Genomic DNA, 20,601 nt, shown 5'->3' with positions numbered 1-20,601 from the left:
CCGTAGATATGTCAATAAATTACTAGCAATTGTGTAAATTCTCCAGAAGATAAAACATGCATAAAATGAAACTTTAAATAAATCATGCATCACTATGGAAACATCTTCCTGATCTCCTTTATATTATTAATTATAAAAAAAAATCATCTTTTTTTTTATTTTAAGGTGTTCGTCAAACAAACAGGAATATTGAAGCCATTCTTGTGTTTTGTATTGTAATTCAACTACCAGTCAATTACAGTCCTCTCTGTTCTATTTTTCGTTAGTTCCGTTCCGTTTGAACTTTGACGGGGGAAAAAAACAACTTCTCTTTTTTATATAAATTTAGTTATCTTCTTATATCGGTAAATAAGGTTACTGAGTCTGAGTAAAGTCGGATTTGGTCTAGTTTGTTGCATTTTGTCTTCTTGATGTCGTCTTTTTCCTATTTCTCTTTTATCTGCTCCTGACTGTTTTTTTTTTTAATCAAGATTTCATCCTGTACGCAGAGCGGGATATTTTTCTCTAATAATTTCTGTCAAATTTCTGACATTATATTTCGTATACTGTAGTAATAAAAATTCTCGTCAATCCATGGTTCATAAATTCAGAATAAGCTAGTGAAAACTTCTGAAAGATTCAAACACAGCATGTTGATAAATTGCACGAAGGTTATTAGTTAAACGATCAAACCATTGATTTCAGCCAAATACTGCAGTTAGGCTAACAAAAAGTATCGGTGAACTCACGCATATCTATGCAAAATGTGATACCCACATATAGTGTTTTCAATTGTGCATCAATATTATAGGGTTATTAAATGGTTATTTTCATATTAATCCTGTATTATGTCCAAGTACAGTCGTATTGGGTTGAGATCACTTGTATTGGCCCGAGGCGAAGCCGAGGGCCAATACAAGTGGTCGAAACCCAATACGACTGTACGAGGACATAATACAGGATTAATATGAAAATAACCATTTTATGATCCCTTTATTAACTGATAACTTAAAATAACAGGAGTTATCTGTACAAACCTTTAAATACAGCTCAGTATGACATATTTCCTAGTGAAGACTGTAACACTCCAGATCTCTTGATGCATTTATTCACCCCAACTGTTCTTTTCTATATAGATCTATATTAATATACCAAGTTTGCTGATACCTTCTCAAATTACTTTATACAGGGCCAGAATTAATACAGGGCATGTGCCCTGTATAAATTATGGTTGCTAAAACCTCCTGTTGTATTAAAGGGGCAATTTACATTGTATTTTAAGTCATCAGTTAATAATATAGACTATATACTTCCCCGGTTGTGAGATTAATGTATGTTTCTAAAATTTGAATTGAAGGTATAGACTTAACTTTCTGGGACCAATATTACTTATAGTACGATAAAATCTTCATTTATGAGATTTAAAATTAGTTCAGTCATGTGCTGGTTGTATATAAAGCCCAGCTACTATTTCCCTCGCGTGTGGATGCTAGAAGAGATATCATACATGTATTAAAATAGTGATTAATTACAATAAAAGCTGTCTCCATATTGAGTTCAGTCATGTACTGGTTGTATATCGAGTCCAGCTATGATTCTAGTAGATATATCAAGAATTAGAAAGAGTGACAGAGAACTACAGGGGCTTGCTCCCACTCTGGTTCGTGCAAGGATCCTTATAGTATAGAATCCTTGGAGATGCCAATTTTAAATTTTCAAAAGGTCTTAAGGCAAGGATTCAGCACCCCTTTTTATTTTTTTTTTACAAATTTTTCGTTTTCAATATTACAAGTTGAATATTTGGTCGTTATTATTTTTGAAATATACACTGGGGTACATCAGGGGGTGTACTTAATTAACATATCATATATTTAAATCAGAATACACCTTTTTGTATATGCATTATAAGTGCTTGTTTAAACCCTACATTGTTTACTCTGTATCGCATACCATATATCACACCTCTAGACCTATATCACACCTCTAGATTTATGTCGCATACCCTATATCACATTCCTTCATCGACTATACATGAAGTATACTTAAAATATATGATATGATGAACATGACATGACAAAATTTGTATCGCATGTGGTATCAACCCTTGACCTATATCACCCCGCAGGCCGGTGGCTCTATGTGTCTCGGTTTAATACCGCATGTGATACAGATTTTGACATGTAATATTCGGTATATAAAGTCCCCGGGTTCATCAGAGACATATAAAACATATTGTTTATTTATGTCTCTGGGTACATTAAAGATTTGAATGTAGTGGTCTTTATATTAGGAGTCTACTATAGTCTAGGGTATGTATGTGTATCAATCATCATTCGATTGGCAGTGGCGGATCCAGACCTTGGTCAGCTGGGGGAGCTGACCAAATTTCAGATTTTTTATGAACTCGTTTACTTTTTAACAAGGATGGAGAGAATAATTCAAGATTCGGGTTAGAAGGCGGAAATCAAAAGAATGTAATCCAGGGACAAAGACCAGTCATGGAAAACAGACAAACGCAACAAAGAACATAACTCGGACTCCACTAAAACTGGGAGCATGGACCAGGTGCACCGGTAGGGTAAGCGTCCGCGTTGTTCATAAAAAGTCAAGTCCGGGGTAGGCGAAAGAGGAAAGGAAAACTAAGACACGTTGACCAGATCTGTTTTCATGGCGCAGATGGATACACTGTAACGATCCATGAGTTCATGATTACGACCATAAAACCTCTGTAAGTGATCACTTCAATCTTGTAGCAACATAACCCTATTCCAGAAGCCTAATTTTAAGAAGTCTAGTGCGATGCAAAGTTTGCGTAGATACAGCAAGCTCATGCATAACGTATGAATTGTGATATAAAAACTCCATACGCTGGTGCTAAAGGGATGTTGCCACAGATGAAAAGAAAATTGACAATTATGAATGAAAAGTCATCACGTTTGTCATAAAGTTTGGTCAATAGTTTTCCTTTACCATCGATGGACAAATATGTTGTCGATCAAAAACTTCCAGCATTTTGAAAACATCTTCTGTATATTTGGAAGATGATTTGGAATTATTTTTTTTAAAGTATGAGGAATCACTTCTAAGAACTATATAGTTGTATCTAGATGTACCATCTTTTCTGAAAAAAAAAACTATGTATAATGTTTTCGAGTCGGGCTTTTAAATGAGTATGGGAAAAAGAAGTATGCAGTGTTTCTAATGCTATTATATTCTGATAATAAGCCTATGATTTTTCAACGCTGTATGCTTCTGTTCCCCATGCTCGGATGAGATCCCCCCGACTTGAGGGCATTATACATCGCTGTTTTTTTTTCAGGAGGGATGGTACACCTAGATACAAATGTGTAGTTCTTGGTTGAGGTTCCTCATGCTTTGTGGCAGGTCGTCTTCCGGGTATGCAGAAGAGGATGTTTGCAGAATGCTGGAATTTTTAATCGACAACATGTTTGTCAAGTGTGGTGGACGTGCTTTTTCAACAAACGGTCGTTATTACAATGGGAACAAATTGTGCTCCTTTACTTGCTGACCTATTACTTCACTCTTATGAGGCTGACTTTATAGCTGATTTGATCCGAAGGAGGGAGTGTCGTTTGGCTGGATCCTTTAATATCAGTTTCCGCTATATAGATGACGTATTGTCTTTGAACAGTCCTGATTTCGAGGATTTGGTGCATTGCATCTGCCCACCAGCCCCATATCTTGACCTACACTTAGAAATCGATAGTAAAGGAAAACTGTTGACTAAACTTTGCGATAACGTGATGACTTTTCATTCAGAATTGTCGACATTCCTTTCATCTGTGGCGACATCCCTTTCATCTGTGGCGACATCCCTTCAGCACCTGCGTATGGAGTGTTCATATCATAACTCATACGTTATGCCAGAGCTTGCCGAAACTGCGCAGACTTTTTGTATCGCGGAAGAACTCTAACGGATGAGCTTCTGGAGCATGGTTACGTAGCTACAAGATTGAAGTCATCACTGTAGAAGTTTTGTGGTCGTTGTCGTGGGCTCGTGGGTCGCTGTGGTGTATCCATCTGCACCATGGGGGCTGGTTTGTTCAACGCGTCATGGTTTTTCTTTTCATCGTTTTTCTACCCCGGACTTGACTTTTTATGTGCAACTCTGCGGGTGTTTCTAGAAAAGCAGAGGACACTTACTCTACCGGTGCACCTGGTGCATGCTCCCAGTTTTAGTGGAGACCGAGTTGCTCATTTGTTTTTGTTACTTTGTGTGTATGATTTTGGTTACTTTGTGTTCTTTGTTGTGTATGTCTGTTTTCCATGTCTGGTCTTTGTCCCTGGATTACATTCTTTTGATTACCGCTATAACCTTGGTTCCCTTGATTATTCTTTTCGACGTGTTACTAACAATGCAGTTTACATGAAAAAAGATTTAACCAAACATTAAGAATAAAAATGATAAAAGAAGTGTGCTGAGTTTGAAAACTTGTTAAGATTTGACATTCACCAAAGATTTTTTATATAGAATTCAGGCGCGTAGCTGAGGCAAAATTACGGCAGGGTGTCTGGGCTTAAGGCCCCCAGCAGGTCCAGGGGGCGAAGCCCCCCCACCCCACCCCACCCCGAAGCTCCGCGGAGATAGCGTTTAGAGCATCATTTATGCCTCTCCAGGATGTATTTTATCTAAAAAGAATGGCAAAATTAAGTGCAGGCAAGAGCTTTTTTGCCTAACGGCAGCTACGCGCCTGGCATTTATATTTTCACGAATAGCGATGACAATATTCATAAGCATTGATGAAAGGGAGATAACCATTACAAGGAAGCGAGACAGGAAGTAATATGATGTCAGACACAACAGCGCATGCGTGAAAAATATAAATATGTCGACTTACCGCTGCAGAAGAAGTTTATCTTAAATATTGAAGTGTTTCTCACATACTTACTGCTAATATGTAATGGTATTTAGGTCAAAGCATACCAAAGCAATTCTATTGCATCCGAAAGATGTAGTTTGTTGCCCTACATAGTGTGTCAGAGCACCAAAAATGTCATTTTTTAACAGCTTCCGAAAGTTGTTCCGTTTCGGCGGAGAGGATGATCTCAAATCCAAGAAAAAAGAACTGTATAAAAATATCAAAAGAGACATTGATCCTAAGAATCTTTGGGAGATTTTATCCGAAATTGGCGATGGTGCATTTGGGAAAGTATATAAGGTAAGAACGAGAAGGTGAAATGATGAAAAAGCATTGACAGGTGTTCTGCCCTTTCCATTGGAAATCAGTTATGCTGCATTTGCATTAATTGCAATGAAAATAGGCATGTCCCAGGAACCTGCCAGTGATTAATGTTCACTCCGATCAATCTGACCAATAAAAAGTAGAGTAAACCAACAAGCATCCAGTAGCAATAGCTAAGATTTCAGCCTATTCAGGCCAATCAGGATACTCAACTAGCAAGGCTGAATTATACCTGAGAAAAATAACTCCCTTAACAAATCAAGTGGATAGCATGTACATGTACTTCAAATAAAGCATATCTTAGAAATTGTATTCCAAATGTTAACTTCTTTATCAAGCTGATCAGAAGTAGTGTTTTTCTCCACAAATTTGTGAAGGCATTATAATGTATGTATTTTGAGGGCACCCCATCTAAACATGAGGACAAATCAATTTCAAGCCAGAAATAAACAGCCTTCACACTAGTGTTATGTTATAAAAGTGTCACAAATGGGTGTTGACACCACAGCATTACAAATCAGGTGAAAAATAATAAAATTATTCTAAAAATTGAAAGCAGGGTTTGGCCAACTGGGGGCATGTTGTAAAATTCATGATGAGGGCAGCATGGTGCTACGTGATGCTAAATTGGTCTAGGGAAACCTTTAAGTATAACCCGAAATTTGAACAATACATGTACTTTGTATATATTAGTGTTTCCAAACATCTAGGTACATGTACTTTAAGTTTAGTATCTTGGAGATGCAGAGAGGTGATGCTTCACAGGTGCCTTTGTTTAAGTTATGTAGAGCCCCATAAGCTAATTCAAAATCTGTTGCAGATGTAGAGCCCCAAAAGCTAATTCAAAATCTGTTGCTGCTATTTTCGTTATTTATATAAAAAAAAATCTATAAAACGATCTTTTGAACAGACAATTTCTTTAAACAGAGTTATTTACAATTGAAAAATAAGGAATTTCCCGTCTTGTAGATAGACTTGGTAGCTCTGTATGGCTTACAGTCAACTAAAACTCCTTTAATCAATCTAATTGAAAGTGTGACATCATACCGAAAATGGGAATATAAAGTTTTTGCCATAGTTTAATGATTGATTTCAAAGTTAATAATTTTAATTCATGCCCAGTAAACAAATGTGCTATGTACATGTACATGCGGTAGAGAAATGGAACATGGGCAGGCAAAAGGTTAAAATATGTAAAATGTTTCATGGATAAAGCATTTTTACTTCTTAAATTCAGCAGGGTGCATGTCCATACAAAAAACCTTGAGATATCAGTGTTCATGGATTCCACTTTCCGGTCACTCATGGCAAGTGCAATTTTGATGTAGGAAAATTGATAGTTATGCCCCACTTTCCCTTTGGCAGGTAGAAAGCTTGAAATTTTAAAGGGTTTGTTAAGTTTGGAAAGCTAACTTCAAGTATTGGAAAGTTAATCTTTATTTAGAAATTTTCCGTGAAACCTGAAATTTTGAAAAAAATCCTTGAACACTGGATATACGTGTATATGTATGTATATGTATTCCTAAGATCATATCTTGATTTCAATACTATTTTACATAGGAACAATATACTGTATTACGAGACTCACATAGAAACTTTAAGGATACATGTACATATGTACATTCAGACTTACATTGTACAATGTATAGCAATTTAAGAAACAATATGGTAATTTAATACCAAATCGAACATAAAAACACAAAGCAAGATGTGTTTCTAAATAAGATTTCACAAAATGCATGACATATTCTGACAGCTATCATTTGGGTTAGTAGTTTCAGCATCTGAAATACATGTGTAGATTTTGAAGATATTAAGCTACTTTTAATATTTTTATTCCTTTGCTAAGGAAGTTGTAAAAATTAATTCTATATCTCTAACCCTCTGTCATTATCTTTTCAATGAATTTTGATCAGAAGTGGTACATGTTCATGATTTTGTGTACATTTATATGGTAAGTCATAAGGAAATTTCATGGTCAAAGATCTAGGCCGTAGTGTTAAATTTCTATTCCTCTTCATCCTTAAGATCTTTGTCTTTTTGTGACATGATAATGCATCCTCTATCTCTTTAAAAGGAGCTCATCATGATCTAACTAGTTACTACAGTACATGTGTATATTCAATTTCAACCATTTCAATTTTTTGAATGTTTTGTTTTCTTTGCACTGATCTAAGTCTTATAATGAGTGAAATGTCTGTATTGTTCTACATTTTTTATATGACTGAGTAAATTCATTGTAAGTGTAGGTTACTGTGCTACTTTCTCTATTAGGGTTCATTGTAGCAGTTAAGTGTGAAATTACCACTGGTTCAAATATACAGGTAGATTAAGGAAGTTTAATTATCTCTAGGTGTGTATTCTATCAATGTTTTCATTCATGATATCTTCCTGTGTTGGGTGTTGATTTCAGTCTTTATATTGCTTTACCTGTACCCTCCTTTCATCAAGTACAATAAATTGTATTGTTGGTGGATAAAATAAGTTGTATGTAGGCTGAAATATTCTAATTTTTGTATTTTGTACTTTAGTTTGTGGTTGACCTAAAGGAGTATGTTCTTGTTTGGTTATCCAATGTATATAGCTTTTCATCTCATGTACAAAGCATTTCTAGGGTAAAGATAATTTTGTTGAAAAAAATGCTATAATATAGACACAACAGAAATATTGATAGGAAGTTGATAATTAATTGACCTATTTTTACAACATCATTACATGTACATGTAAATGTAATATTGTATGTACTGGTATAATACATGAAATATGTATTAGGATATTTGTGGTTTGAGTAATTGATAATGGAAAACATCTATAAAGCTGTTACTAGCTGTTCCTGAAGCTTGCTAGATTTGGGTTAGAAGGGAAGTGTTGGTGTCAAACCCTTTGGATATCATATGTTTAAAAATAGTCAAGATCATCTATCAATGTCCTCACTAGAGAGAAATAAAGAAGTGCCTTGGTCAGGCCTCAAAGACTCCTGCCACTCTGCTACCTATGAGTGACCCTGTGTCCATTAGGGACTGCAATATGTTTATGAAATAATGTTCTTAAGTACCCTCCTATTGTGCCTCTCTGTTTTCAGATCCTAGCTAGAACACTGCATTGTGCACCCCTCTTCCAAGTCTCTCATGTTTGTAGTGTCTTTGATGCCATTTTGTTACTTTGTGCTACCACATACATGTTGGGTTCAATACATACATGTATTTTTCTTTTAAAGGTTAACTCAATTACTATTCAATGGATATGATTAGCGATAGTTTATTACTATAAATTTAAAAAAACAATGTATCTATGTTGTAGTTTTGTCTCAGAACAGTTCCAAGAATTCATTTCAATATTGTAAATCCTTTACATAACATGTATTTTATCATGAGAAGAGTTTAAACTTTAAATGCTGTAATTTTGTTACACATGTACAATAACTTCATGTACATGTAGGTTACGAATTTTACAGGATATATTATTACAACTAATTCATCTTAATTCCAACCTGTTGTTGTAAATGTTATGTTCATGTAAATACTACAGATTTAATCCAGTTTCTGTGTATAAGGATTAACACTTCATTGTTTTCATTCATCCTTTGTTGAAAAACGTGTAATTTAATCTGATCACCTAAGGTTTACCCACATTCAGCATCTGGTATAAGCATGAAAGTGAGACAACTTAAACATTTTTTAAAGGTAAATACCTTCGAAGTGTAAATATTAAAAATGAAAACAAGTTTAGGTCAAGCTAAGAAAAGAAAAGGTTTCTGTGTATATGACATTACCCCCTACAGATATCTAATTATGATAATTAATTGTTTATAATGTTCACATATGTACAAGCGATTATTTATTGCTTGAACTTGCACTAGTGAAGTAGATTGTCAAATCATGTTGTTTGTTTTGACCTAAAGTGCAGGTATAAAAAATAAGAAAATATATACTAGTAGGAAGTTAAATCAAGATTATCAAATTGTAAAGTACTTGAAAGATGTCTATGCATACATGTACATGTATGTAGTTGTACAATATGTCTTGTATTTGTAAATTATTGTCTTCTAATTAAATGGAGAGGGAAATACAAGTCATTGGCAGATTTAGGGGTGTTCGAGCATTTAAAAAAAACCTTTTTTGAAAATTTGGTTAATTTCATGAATTTTTTAGGGAATAAAATTTACAAATAAAGGCCACGAACCCAGAAAATCTGGATCTGTATTCTTTCATATGTTATTAAAATGTGAATGGATTCTACCCAATATTGGAGTATAACTAAATGTGAAAGTCTAATGTAAGTTTAATGTGTCATGTTTATATAAATTGTATAATTTACAGGTTCACTTTTCCCCAACCAGTGCCCTATCATGCAGTCTATGACGAATCTAATATATGACATGCACTTGAACAAACATTTTACCTTTTAAAATATTATTCATGGTCCTAGATAAATTTGAATTCTTTTTGCATAAGGCAAGATTGCCTTGGCAACCAATTTGTTAATGCAAGTAGAAATATTACATGATTAATTCTAATAATACAATACAATACAATGTATATAGTAGGTAAATGACTCACAATTACTTTCAAATGCAAGAAAATTGCTTAATCCTTTATGGATTATATATGGTTTTTGCAGACAGTGCAGTGTTTGAGGATAAAGAAAGTGTACTTCAAACATTTTTGGCCTGACATTTTGATACAAGTATTGGTATTTGGTTACCTATATACAAGTCTGAATATAAACAAGGCCATTCAGAGTCAGTTAAGGAAGATTTTTCCTTAACATGTATATATTTGGGTGTATATAAACATATGATGTAATATTTTGAGTAGTTTAATTCCTGAGTCACTTTGTCACAATGTTGATAGTCAGTGAAGTGAATATTCTATAAACGATACTTTCGTTTATTATTAGTAACTTTGTACCTAATTCTATATCCTATTAACTTTATAAACTTCCCTATTCTATTGGGTGGGTCATTGAAATTACACATTAAATTGATACTTAGGGGCGGGTCAGGTTACTAAGTGTTATATTTTATCATATCTTGACTTCAGTTTTAGTTATAAAACGTAAATAGGTTTTAACAAATGTATCATACATGTACAGGTATGCTATAAGGATATATATAGATGAGATTAAAATGTGTGGTCCATTGGAAGAAATGTGATCTGGGTGCAAATATAATTATAAACCAAGTTCAGTTTGTGACCTTGCATTTAAACAACAAATTTATGATAGAAGTTTCAGCCATTGTTTGGCCAATATGGTGTTTTTATTTACTATGTAGGTTTCAGTTACATGCATTAACTTGTACCCGAAATATGTATAGTTGTAAGTGTAATGCATTTGATGCATGTCATGTCAAAATTTGATAGACAGTTTGTAGATTTAGGTCATGTCTTATGGTGCAAAGTTGTAGTATGTGTATATCTTTATTTTGTAAGTCAGTAGCAGAATGCTGTGGTTGAAAGTGCAGGAGTCCAATTATATTGATCATCATAACATTTGATGTAAATGTAAACCATGTCAATGAAAATTTTTTATTAACCCCCTTTCAAACGAAGTTTGGGGGTATATATGTTTCACCCTGTCTGTCTGTCACTTTTTGAGTAATTTTGAGTTTTATTTTGAGTACTTGTTTGTCCCTGACGAAGGCTGTAAGGCTGAATATTTTGGCTCACATTTATCTATTTGTTTTTATGTTTTATTCATATTTTATTTGTATTAAGTTCCTTTTTTACCTTTTTAAACATGGTTATTGTTCACAAATTCATTATTCCTATTAAAGTAATTTACTGCTTCACAAGAAAAATACATGTAGTTGAATAATCTAATACTTCTCATATATTGTTTGAAATTGAAGGTTATGCATAAAGATATCATGTACATGTATGAGTGTACTTTGTATTTCCTGCTGTTTATATTGATATCTGTCAGTTTCTTTTTTACGTTTGTTAAGATGGGTGTTATAATTACTCTTGTTACTCAGCTGTGCTCCTTTTTTTCAGGCTGAACACAAAGAAAACAGTACATGTGCTGCCTTAAAACATGTGGAAATCAAGTGTGAAGAAGATATAGAAGACTTTTCTGTAGAAATTAACATTTTAACTGAATGTCAACATAAAAATGTTGTGGCCTTACATGAAGCATTTTATTTTGACAGTAAGCTGTGGGTACGTAGAAATTGTCATTGTTAGTGATTTGTGTTTATATTTTGTCTTATATGTCAGAATTGTAAAAGATATAGGAATGGTGCTTTCTTTGATTGTACTTAAATGTGAAATAGACTTGGAAAAGATGGGAAGCTACAAACTATTCTGAATTTTTCTACTTTCCTTATGAAAGATTGGCATTTTCAGATAACTTTTCTACAAAAATTTCACTGACTTCCTTACAAATATTACTTTCCTTGGGCTGAGATTCCACTTGCCAAGTTCAGTTGTTTATTAAGCTAAAAGCCACTGCAATAATGCATTACAGTATTTGATACCTTATGTATGTATTTCCTTTTTTTGATTTGTTAATTGTTTCAGAAACATGTACATATAGTACTGAAGCAATAGTCTAAGAAAAAAAAATCTATTCAACTTCTAGTTGTATGTCTTGAAATGTATTTTATACCCCTGCTCCGTAAGAGGGGACAGACACAGGCTCACAATGTTTGACTCTTGTCTTCAGTGTACCTTATCATGAACAAATACAGAAATCGAACTTCTATCCTCATCTTTGACCTATTGCAGTGTATTCATAAAATATGTCTTGACCAATCAGGAGCATCATAAATGATAGTAATCCCAGAATGCCATACAGTTTCTGAATTGATGCGGTATATTTCAGGCCTGGGTGACAATATAACCCTACTGTTTGACTACTTGGTTTTTTACCATGTACTAAAGTATGAGTATGTAGCTGTAACTAATTTTATTTTTCCTTCTTTTGTAGATGTTTATTGAGTTTTGTGGAGGAGGAGCTTTGGACAGTATCATGGTGGAACTGGAAAAGCCCTTGGTGGAAAAACAGATCCGTTATGTATGTCATGAAATGTGTGAAGGATTACAATTCTTACATGACCATAAAGTGATACATAGAGATCTAAAAGCTGGGAATGTATTGCTCACTTCAGATGGTGATGTTAAATTAGGTAAGTGTGAGATTGTTTCTTCATCAATTTAAAATAGATCTAATCTGACATCTTCTCTTAGTTCACCATACTTTTTATAATAATTAGAAAATACGACACAGCATAGTAGTGTACAATATTTTTACCCAGGGAATAATGTATTGCAAATTGAAAATCAAAACACTGATACCCCAACTTTGTAAAGGCTTGGAAAAATATTTATTGTATTTGATTCAGGTGTGTGAAGCTTTTTTTTGAATTTTAATTATTCTCTTATTCAAGTGGTTCATAACATTCATATCAAACCCCAAAAATAAAATTTCACTAGCCATCTTGATTTATGTATGATCCTTGACACTCTAAACATCGTGTTAGGTTGGCAGAAATGTTTGGAATATTTGAGATAATTAGAATTGTATTGCCCATGGTAATTAAGATTTAATCAGTGAAGTATCACTTGCCATCTTGGTTCAGTAATTTGCACTAGCCAAGTGCAGTTTTTATTTTGTTAATATTTTTGTCAGGAAGAAAAAATTTTAGGATTATAATAACAGAAAATCATGTATTTAAAATAGTACATAACATATTTCCTGAGGCAAGGTACTGTCTTACATAGAACATATATTTATTGATATAAGATGATTTTCAAAATATTTGAAAAAGGGTCATGGTTCACTTATGGGTGGTTTTTCCTAACTCTTTGATTTGCATGTACAAAAAACATGCAGTAATATTAACACTATTAGTTATCATTTGAAATTAGTATAATTGTCCATTGTCATACACATCAAGAAAACACACCTACTAATATGCATTCAGTACACATTTTTACTCAAAGCATACAATATCTTGCATGGTAAAAAAATAATATTATAGTCCAAGCAATAATACCTAATGTTCATGATGACCATTTCCTTGGTCATTTAATATCTTAAGATAAACACACGTGTGTCTTACACTGATCTATACATCAATTGTCATATTACACAATATTTTTAAATTCATTTTCAGCTGACTTTGGTGTTTCTGCCTTAAATACAAGAACCACCCAAAGAAGAGATTCATTCATTGGAACACCTTATTGGTTAGTCATTGTCTTGGATATATGCTATGTTATATTTTAGTTACATGTAACAACTTCAACATACATGATAATGATTTTGTTACAATGTAGCATTAAAATTTGAATGTCAATAATTTTGTAAACATTATTTTTATCAATTACAACTATGACATCTTTGAGTTATGTGTACCATAATAAGAATCTGTGTATTGACATTTGTACCAGCCATAGGTCATCTACTGGTATTTACCATTTAAAGAAGAATGTTATACATTATCCAACATAACTTTTACTGAAATGATTTTAATATTCATATTTTCAGGATGGCTCCAGAAGTAATAATGTGTGAGACACTAAAGGACAGCCCCTATAATTACTCAGCAGATATATGGTCCCTAGGTTAGTAATTGACTGGAGGTAGTCATTCTGATCCCTTTAATATCTATGGTATGAGGGTAAAAACAGAAAAGAAAGAACATTTTGTCTATTGACATTTAAAGGGAACTTTTTACATTCATTTGTTAGACATCTGTGATAAGAACTTACATTTACAGTCCTTTCCATCAAAATTCTCAACAACTAGTCCGAATAAGAGGACTTTATAGGAGTCAACTAGCTGGAAACGAGAAAAGTACACATCATTTCACTAGCCTGAATCAATTTTTACTAGCCCCAGGCTTTTGGCTAGTGGATAAAGGCAAGCACTGTGTATATTCTGTAGTAGTAAGCCATTATTTTAAGTACACAATGTATCTACTACATACTTAATTATATTTATGAATGAAACATTTTTGCTTAATGATGTGAAAGTGTTTTTATTTTTATAAAAGGACTGTTACTGATGTTTTCAGGTTAAATTTGGGTACTGGTAAGTTGAATTGTCCTGTATTTTTTTATTTTATTTATTGCTTGAATAATTTAATCCTATGTGCTTTTCTATTTTTACAGGAATTACAATGATAGAATTTGCTCAGATAGAACCACCTAACCATGACATGCATCCTATGAGAGTGCTGATAAAGATTCAGAAATCTGATCCACCAACTCTTGCCGCTCCTTCTAGATGGTAGGTTAAGTGACAAAATAAGTAAAACTTTTCATTAACATGTGAATCTTTTGTTGTTCCGTATATAATTTTTTAATCATAGATGCTTTAACTTGTCACTTGAGGTTTGTCATATTTATTCATGTAAACAATTTGATTCCACAAAGTTTGATGACATAATAGGATTTTGTATTATTTTGCTGCGTGAAGGTAAAGTGGCAGATATTTTTAAAATTGAAATGTGCTGTTTGCTTCTGCAGACATCATATATTTCTATTCTTTTATGCTGATATGTTAAAAAAGGAGAGATACAAAAAATCTAGAAGATTTTAATAATCACAGACAGGATTATCTCCCCTCTAATTTCTATCATATTTTTTACAGGTCAAAAGCTTTTAATGAATTCATTAAATTGTGCCTAAATAAAGACCCTGATTCAAGACCAACTGCTGGAGAGTTATTACAGGTAAAATATGATTAAATTTAATTTGTTAAGATGAGTCTTTTATGTTGCAAGTTAAAATTATCTGAATTTTCTTTGTACCAAAACCATTTGACTGTTGAAAAAAGTTACATGTCACACAAGTTTTTGTTTTTTTAGGGGGGAGGCATAAAATTTTTGGCTGCATATTATTTTTCTTTGACCATACCAGATTTGATGACTCATTAACATATGTACCTGTTTGAAGTTTGTGCAGTTGGTTATAAGATACAAGAAAGTTGAAATAAGATATTTTACTCTACTTATGGTGGAGATTAATAGACAAATTAATTACTTTACAGCACAAGTTTATTAAGGATTACACAGATAAGAAAGATATACTGAACTTGGTGTTAGAATCTAAAGCGGAAGTAGTTGAAGTTATTGAAGATCTTACAGAGGAAGAAGACATTCAGGAAATGAAGGTATAACACATTATTTCTCACATTACTTGGTTCTTAGACCCTCTCTTGTCTTTTCTAAAGGTGCTTTATTATCCATATCAATAAAATCAAAATTAAAAAGAACCCCCCTCATCATTTTTTTCTATCCATGAACAATGTAAAAAGCTCTTTGGACAGTTAACTGGTAAAAAGAAATGCCTCCGTCACTTTCTGAGAACCAAGATATTAACTTTGAAGGGCTATATTTCAGTACACTAGTCATAAGTAAACTAAAGAGACCATTGGAGTTGATGTTAATGTACTGGTTTTTGCAGTCTGACTTGTATGACCATTATTTTTACTGATCAAATTCAGTATCAGATAATTACAAATTGTACAAACCTTTTTAAAGGCTTATAGAGTTATTCTATCATGTCTGGATTACATGAAATACTCTAGATAACATTTTGTTGATCTTTGTATGGCTTCAAAACTGAACAAACAAAAGTTTATAGTGAATTTCTGTATTAAGTCAAACATGAACAATAGAAGCGTAGTTGTCAAGTAAAAAATGACTTCCCCAGCTGACTAAAAGTGTTTTTTTGTAGCGTCACATGAGTGATATGTCAGGAAGTATAGATTTAGATGACATATCTACATCAGGAGGAGAAACAGATCAAGAGAAGGCACCATCACCAGACAAAGAGGTAGTAAAAGAAAGGAGGCCTTCACCAGCCAAGGAAGTAGAGCCTGTTCAGGTATGGTGAAATGTTAAAAATTGTTTTTGTTTATGACAAAAGGTGTGAAAAAGCGTTTGCAGACTCCTATAAACATCTTAAATAATATGTTTTATAAAGCAATGGTTAAAAATAAAATACTAAAAAAAGATACTACTGCAATTTCTTTTTTTGAAACATTGTTCAGAGATTGATTGAAAGGGCAAGTAACAAGTGCATGAGTGATGGAACATTTTTCAAACTATCATGCAGGTTATGTTCAGTTAGTCAGTTTTAGAAGAGTATAATAAATTGAGTGCAAGGAACTGTCAGTGATGCCCACTAGTGTCGTTACTTGATACAATTTTACATGCAAATTTAGAAATGAATTATTACTGTTAACAAGTTGTTTTTTAATCAGGAGGATAAAAAACCAGAACCTCAACCTGAGAAAACTTCCACACCTGAGCCACCGAAAGCCCCAACACCCGAGCCAACAAAAGCTCCTACTCCTGAGCCAACAAAAGCTCCTACTCCCGAGCCAATAAAAGCTCCCACTCCTGAGCCACAGAAAGCTCCTACACCAGAACCAGAGAAGGCTTCAAGTCCTGAACCTCAAAAAATTACTACACCTGAATCTAAGGCAGAGTCTCCTAAAAAGTCTCCAGCTCCATCACCTAAATCTTCTCCAATGGCTTCTCCTCAAGTTACTCCAAAACAATCTCCTGAATCAAGTCCACAGAAAGTTCAGAAGGAGGAGCAGGATAAGTCATCTGATGAAGGTCTTGGACCGAGTAGTGATGAGAAATCTGACACAAGTCAGGTAAAACAAAACTCAATCGTCATACGTAGGTGATGACATTACCAATACCACTTTTGAATTGGGAGATAACTTTAACATAGTATATTCTGAATATGATTGGTATTCAGTGAAGAGTTTGCATTAACTTCTTCGTTTTCTTTTCTATATTGTAAATTTAGATGTTCTGTGATTGCAAATAAGTTTCTCTTGAGCTTTTTTGTACTTGGACAGATACCTCCTGTTATTATGTAGATAGCAGTGATTTACAGAAAATTCTCTGCGTAACAGAAAAAAAAAAATTGGTATTTCACACTGTTAAATAAATTCTCTAATTTCAGCCACAGACTTTCTCTTGCCAAAATGTCATAACAGGAATATCAATCTGCCGTTCACAAAATTTAAAATTTATATTGAAAATTGCAACATATTATGGAAGAATTATTATATAATAAATAGGATAATCAATTGGTTATTGTGAATAACCAAAATATGATCACTTGTGCCAAGAATGCATTAAGATTTAACTCGTGCGCAGAACGAGTTCCACACACTCGTTAAATCTAGGCTTTCTCCAGCACTCATGATCATAATTTGGTTATTCACTCTTTCCAATAAGTTATCCTGTTAATATTTCCAAACTGGAATTACTGCGAAGGAAATTATGTGGGTCAAATTTTCACTGGAAACACAAAATGGTTGAATAAAATTTGTTAAGCTGCTTTCAGTGGTCACAGTAATGCTTTTTAATACCAGTAAATAAAAATAATAATTTGACTACCTTTACCACACAGATTTACTACGAAAAGTGTATGGTCATAACAAAAGTTACAACCATGGACTTTATTAAGTCTTGTAAAATCTAGGTGATAAAGACTCCCAAAGTTGGTAATCTACAATTAAGTTTTTATCATTTCAAAACATTTTATAATTTTTTTTTCAGAATGAAAGTCCTGCCAAGCCTGCAGATAATAAGGATGTTGTTGCTGACATGGAAGGTTTTGTTGAAGATCTTATTGATGAAGTGTTAAAATCTACAGAAACCGAGCCTTCTGTGGCGGAGGTTGTATTTGATACTATTAATGATGTTGTCAATCAGGAAGATGATGAGGAAAATGAAACATCTACCTATGATGTTGCTGATATTGAAAATGAACTTGATGATCTTGTTGATAAAGTTGATGAAAAAACTGAAAATGACAAAAATGTAAAAGCAGAAGATGTGCCTAAATCTGAAGAGAAAGATATGGAAAGTGTATCAAATGACAAAAATAGTGGATCTAGTGTTACTAGAATTGAAATTGGACAGCCTGGTGATAAACCAAAAACTGCTATTGTTCAGAAAACTGAAATGGATTCCAAATTAGAGGAACAGGAAATAAAAGTAAGGGTTGATAGTGATGATGAAAAGTCTGATAAGAAAGATCAGAAAGAGCAAAAAGGTAAAAACATTTCTGTAATTACTATTAATGGGCAAGCTCCTGCAAACACGGGAAACAGTGTACTTGTTAATGGTCATGTGACTGGTGTTAAGGATACCTCTGGTAACGAAATAATGATCAATTCTATCTCAAATCAGAAGAATGATCCTAATGTACCACAGACTGACCTTGACTCATATGACGTGGAAGAGAACCATGAGGATAAATCTGATACAGAGAGTGTAAATACAGAGGACAGTATAGACAAGGTCGAACCTAGGAAACCAGTGCATAAAAGTCAAGGACATATCAGAAATAGAAGTGTAAGTAAATTAGATTGTGAACTAATGATATCTTTAATGCTCTTTTACCTGGCTGGGATTCATGCTTTCAAATTAGAGTTTGAAAACTACTGTATATGTACTAATTTTGCAGTGTACTTAATTTTTTTTCTTTTTTTATGGCACATATAAACTTTCCACATGAGTTGGAGGACAAAACTTCGAAACAAGAAGAAGATAATTACCTTCAGGCTCATTTTGTCACAAAAATAAGTACCTGCAAATATAATGCATTTTCAGTATGCTTGAGCATTTGTTTAAAAAAATCTTTTTGGTATTAAGTTTTTGCTTTTCTGAATTAAATGATTTGTGGCATTGGCTTTCAATTAAGACAGCTTCATCTGAACTGAATATATAGCAATATGAAAGCACCTAGTACTAGTTACATAGATGCATATCATAGCATGCATGTTCTTGTGATAAGGGGTAGGTTTCATAAAATATCTCTACGTGAGGTCTTTTGTCTATACTTATTTTTAGTGAGTAAAAACACTTTTTCTTTGTAAATTCTAGAACTCAACTATTAGGCCTAATGTATCACTGTGTTTCAGGAATCTTATAATGATTTATGGCTAGTTACAAGTATGTAGAAAAAAATAATCAAGGAAACACCACTATATTTCCCAAACATCATCATAATTTCTATGAGTTGTGACAGGTTAATGAATGAAAAGTTCACTTACTTAAGTTCCAAAAAACATGCACTGTTCAATTACTGAATTCTTGGGGAGTGTTAAGATAATATGGAAACCTCATTTTGTGTTTACATGCTTTACTTATGAAACTAGACTTTAACAATGAAATAATGCCTTCTGGTATGGGATACCCTTAGGATGTGTTATGGATAATACTTAGAGTCACTCCTACATGTATTTCTGGTCTTAAAATTTCTTGATTGATGAAATATTTACAGTAGACTTTCTTAACTTCTTTAATTTCATAAAGCAATGATGTAGTGTTTTGTAATTTTGCACGGACTTAAACTTTACTGTAATGGCATATGGAAGGTTTATTAAGAGCATCATATGTTTATTTGATAAATACATGATACTAAATCATTATCGTTAACAAAATGATGTATGATTTATTTCTATTGTTAGTATAAGTTTAGATTTTAACGAGCATTTCAGAATTTTTTAAAAATTTGGATTTTATTTAATAGTTAGGTGTACTTATAGATTCTCATCTACCTCTTGAAACAGTATCAGGCAGGATGGGATGATTTCATATGATAGTTTCCTGTACTTAAATTCACAATGGCATTTTTTGTTTTGATATCATTACTTGCTAAGGTCCTCTTGGTCTTGAGAACTGATCTTCTTTTTTTTCTGGGTTAATTTTTTACAGAAAATGTCACTGAGTTATGAAAGTATCTTTCTCTTTTAACTGAAAATAAATCTGAAGTAGAAAACTTATTAAGTTACATACATGTACGTGTGGATAGGATATTAATGGCTTCCAAAATCATTTATTGATATATTTAATAAATTTTCAATTAGGGACAGCAATTTGTAATGGCTGGGTAGAGATGAGAATCCAATGATTATATTTGAATGATCATACATGTACATTTAATTTAAAAAAGGATACAAGCCTGTACTCAATCATCATAATAAACCTTCCATTCTCGTGTCATTATATATGTGATGTGACTTCTAATCTATAGATATTGTACTAATTTTTCAGGCTAGAAAAGTAAGTATAGATGTCCCTCAGTTAATCTGTGTATTCTTAACATCTTCTTGCACTGTCCCTTTGTCCTTTAGTTAACAAATAATTGTTTCAATAGAAGACTTGGGTAATATTACAAATATTCACTAAGATGTTCAGGATGGTAAGAACGAAGTTGTTAATACGTTAAACAGGTAATGTTTATTTGAATTATTGATTATTATCAAAATAAAGAGAAAAGTTTTAATTAATCTATAAGAATTAAAACTTCCTCACAAATTAATGTTAATTTCAGACATGTCTATTGAAACAATTATTTTGTAACATTCTACATTGTACTCATACTCTTATTACATGTACATGTACCAATTATAATTAATACTGAAAAAA

General features: G+C 32.9%; 1 protein-coding gene across 1 annotated transcript in view; it reads left to right on the top strand.

The window, feature by feature from the left end:
- The first annotated feature begins 4,799 nt into the window (after positions 1 to 4,799).
- LOC148621610 (serine/threonine-protein kinase 10-like) overlaps positions 4,800 to 20,601 on the top strand; it is a 46,878-nt gene continuing 31,076 nt past the window's right edge. Inside the window, exons 1-11 of the mRNA XM_088576166.1 lie at positions 4,800 to 5,159; positions 11,180 to 11,344; positions 12,114 to 12,312; positions 13,303 to 13,375; positions 13,677 to 13,753; positions 14,303 to 14,420; positions 14,784 to 14,865; positions 15,183 to 15,305; positions 15,872 to 16,021; positions 16,401 to 16,802; positions 17,722 to 18,522. Coding sequence (XP_088432292.1) covers positions 4,992 to 5,159; positions 11,180 to 11,344; positions 12,114 to 12,312; positions 13,303 to 13,375; positions 13,677 to 13,753; positions 14,303 to 14,420; positions 14,784 to 14,865; positions 15,183 to 15,305; positions 15,872 to 16,021; positions 16,401 to 16,802; positions 17,722 to 18,522 — 2,358 coding nt within the window. The 5' untranslated portion in view covers positions 4,800 to 4,991. The remainder of the gene's footprint in view (positions 5,160 to 11,179; positions 11,345 to 12,113; positions 12,313 to 13,302; positions 13,376 to 13,676; positions 13,754 to 14,302; positions 14,421 to 14,783; positions 14,866 to 15,182; positions 15,306 to 15,871; positions 16,022 to 16,400; positions 16,803 to 17,721; positions 18,523 to 20,601) is intronic.

Source organism: Perna viridis, chromosome 3 (genome assembly GCF_037379345.1).
Source record: "Perna viridis isolate PV_CMFRI_1.1 ecotype Kerala chromosome 3, ASM3737934v1, whole genome shotgun sequence".
Classification (NCBI taxonomy): Eukaryota; Metazoa; Mollusca; class Bivalvia; order Mytilida; family Mytilidae; genus Perna; species Perna viridis.
This window is presented reverse-complemented; position numbering and strand designations above follow the sequence as displayed.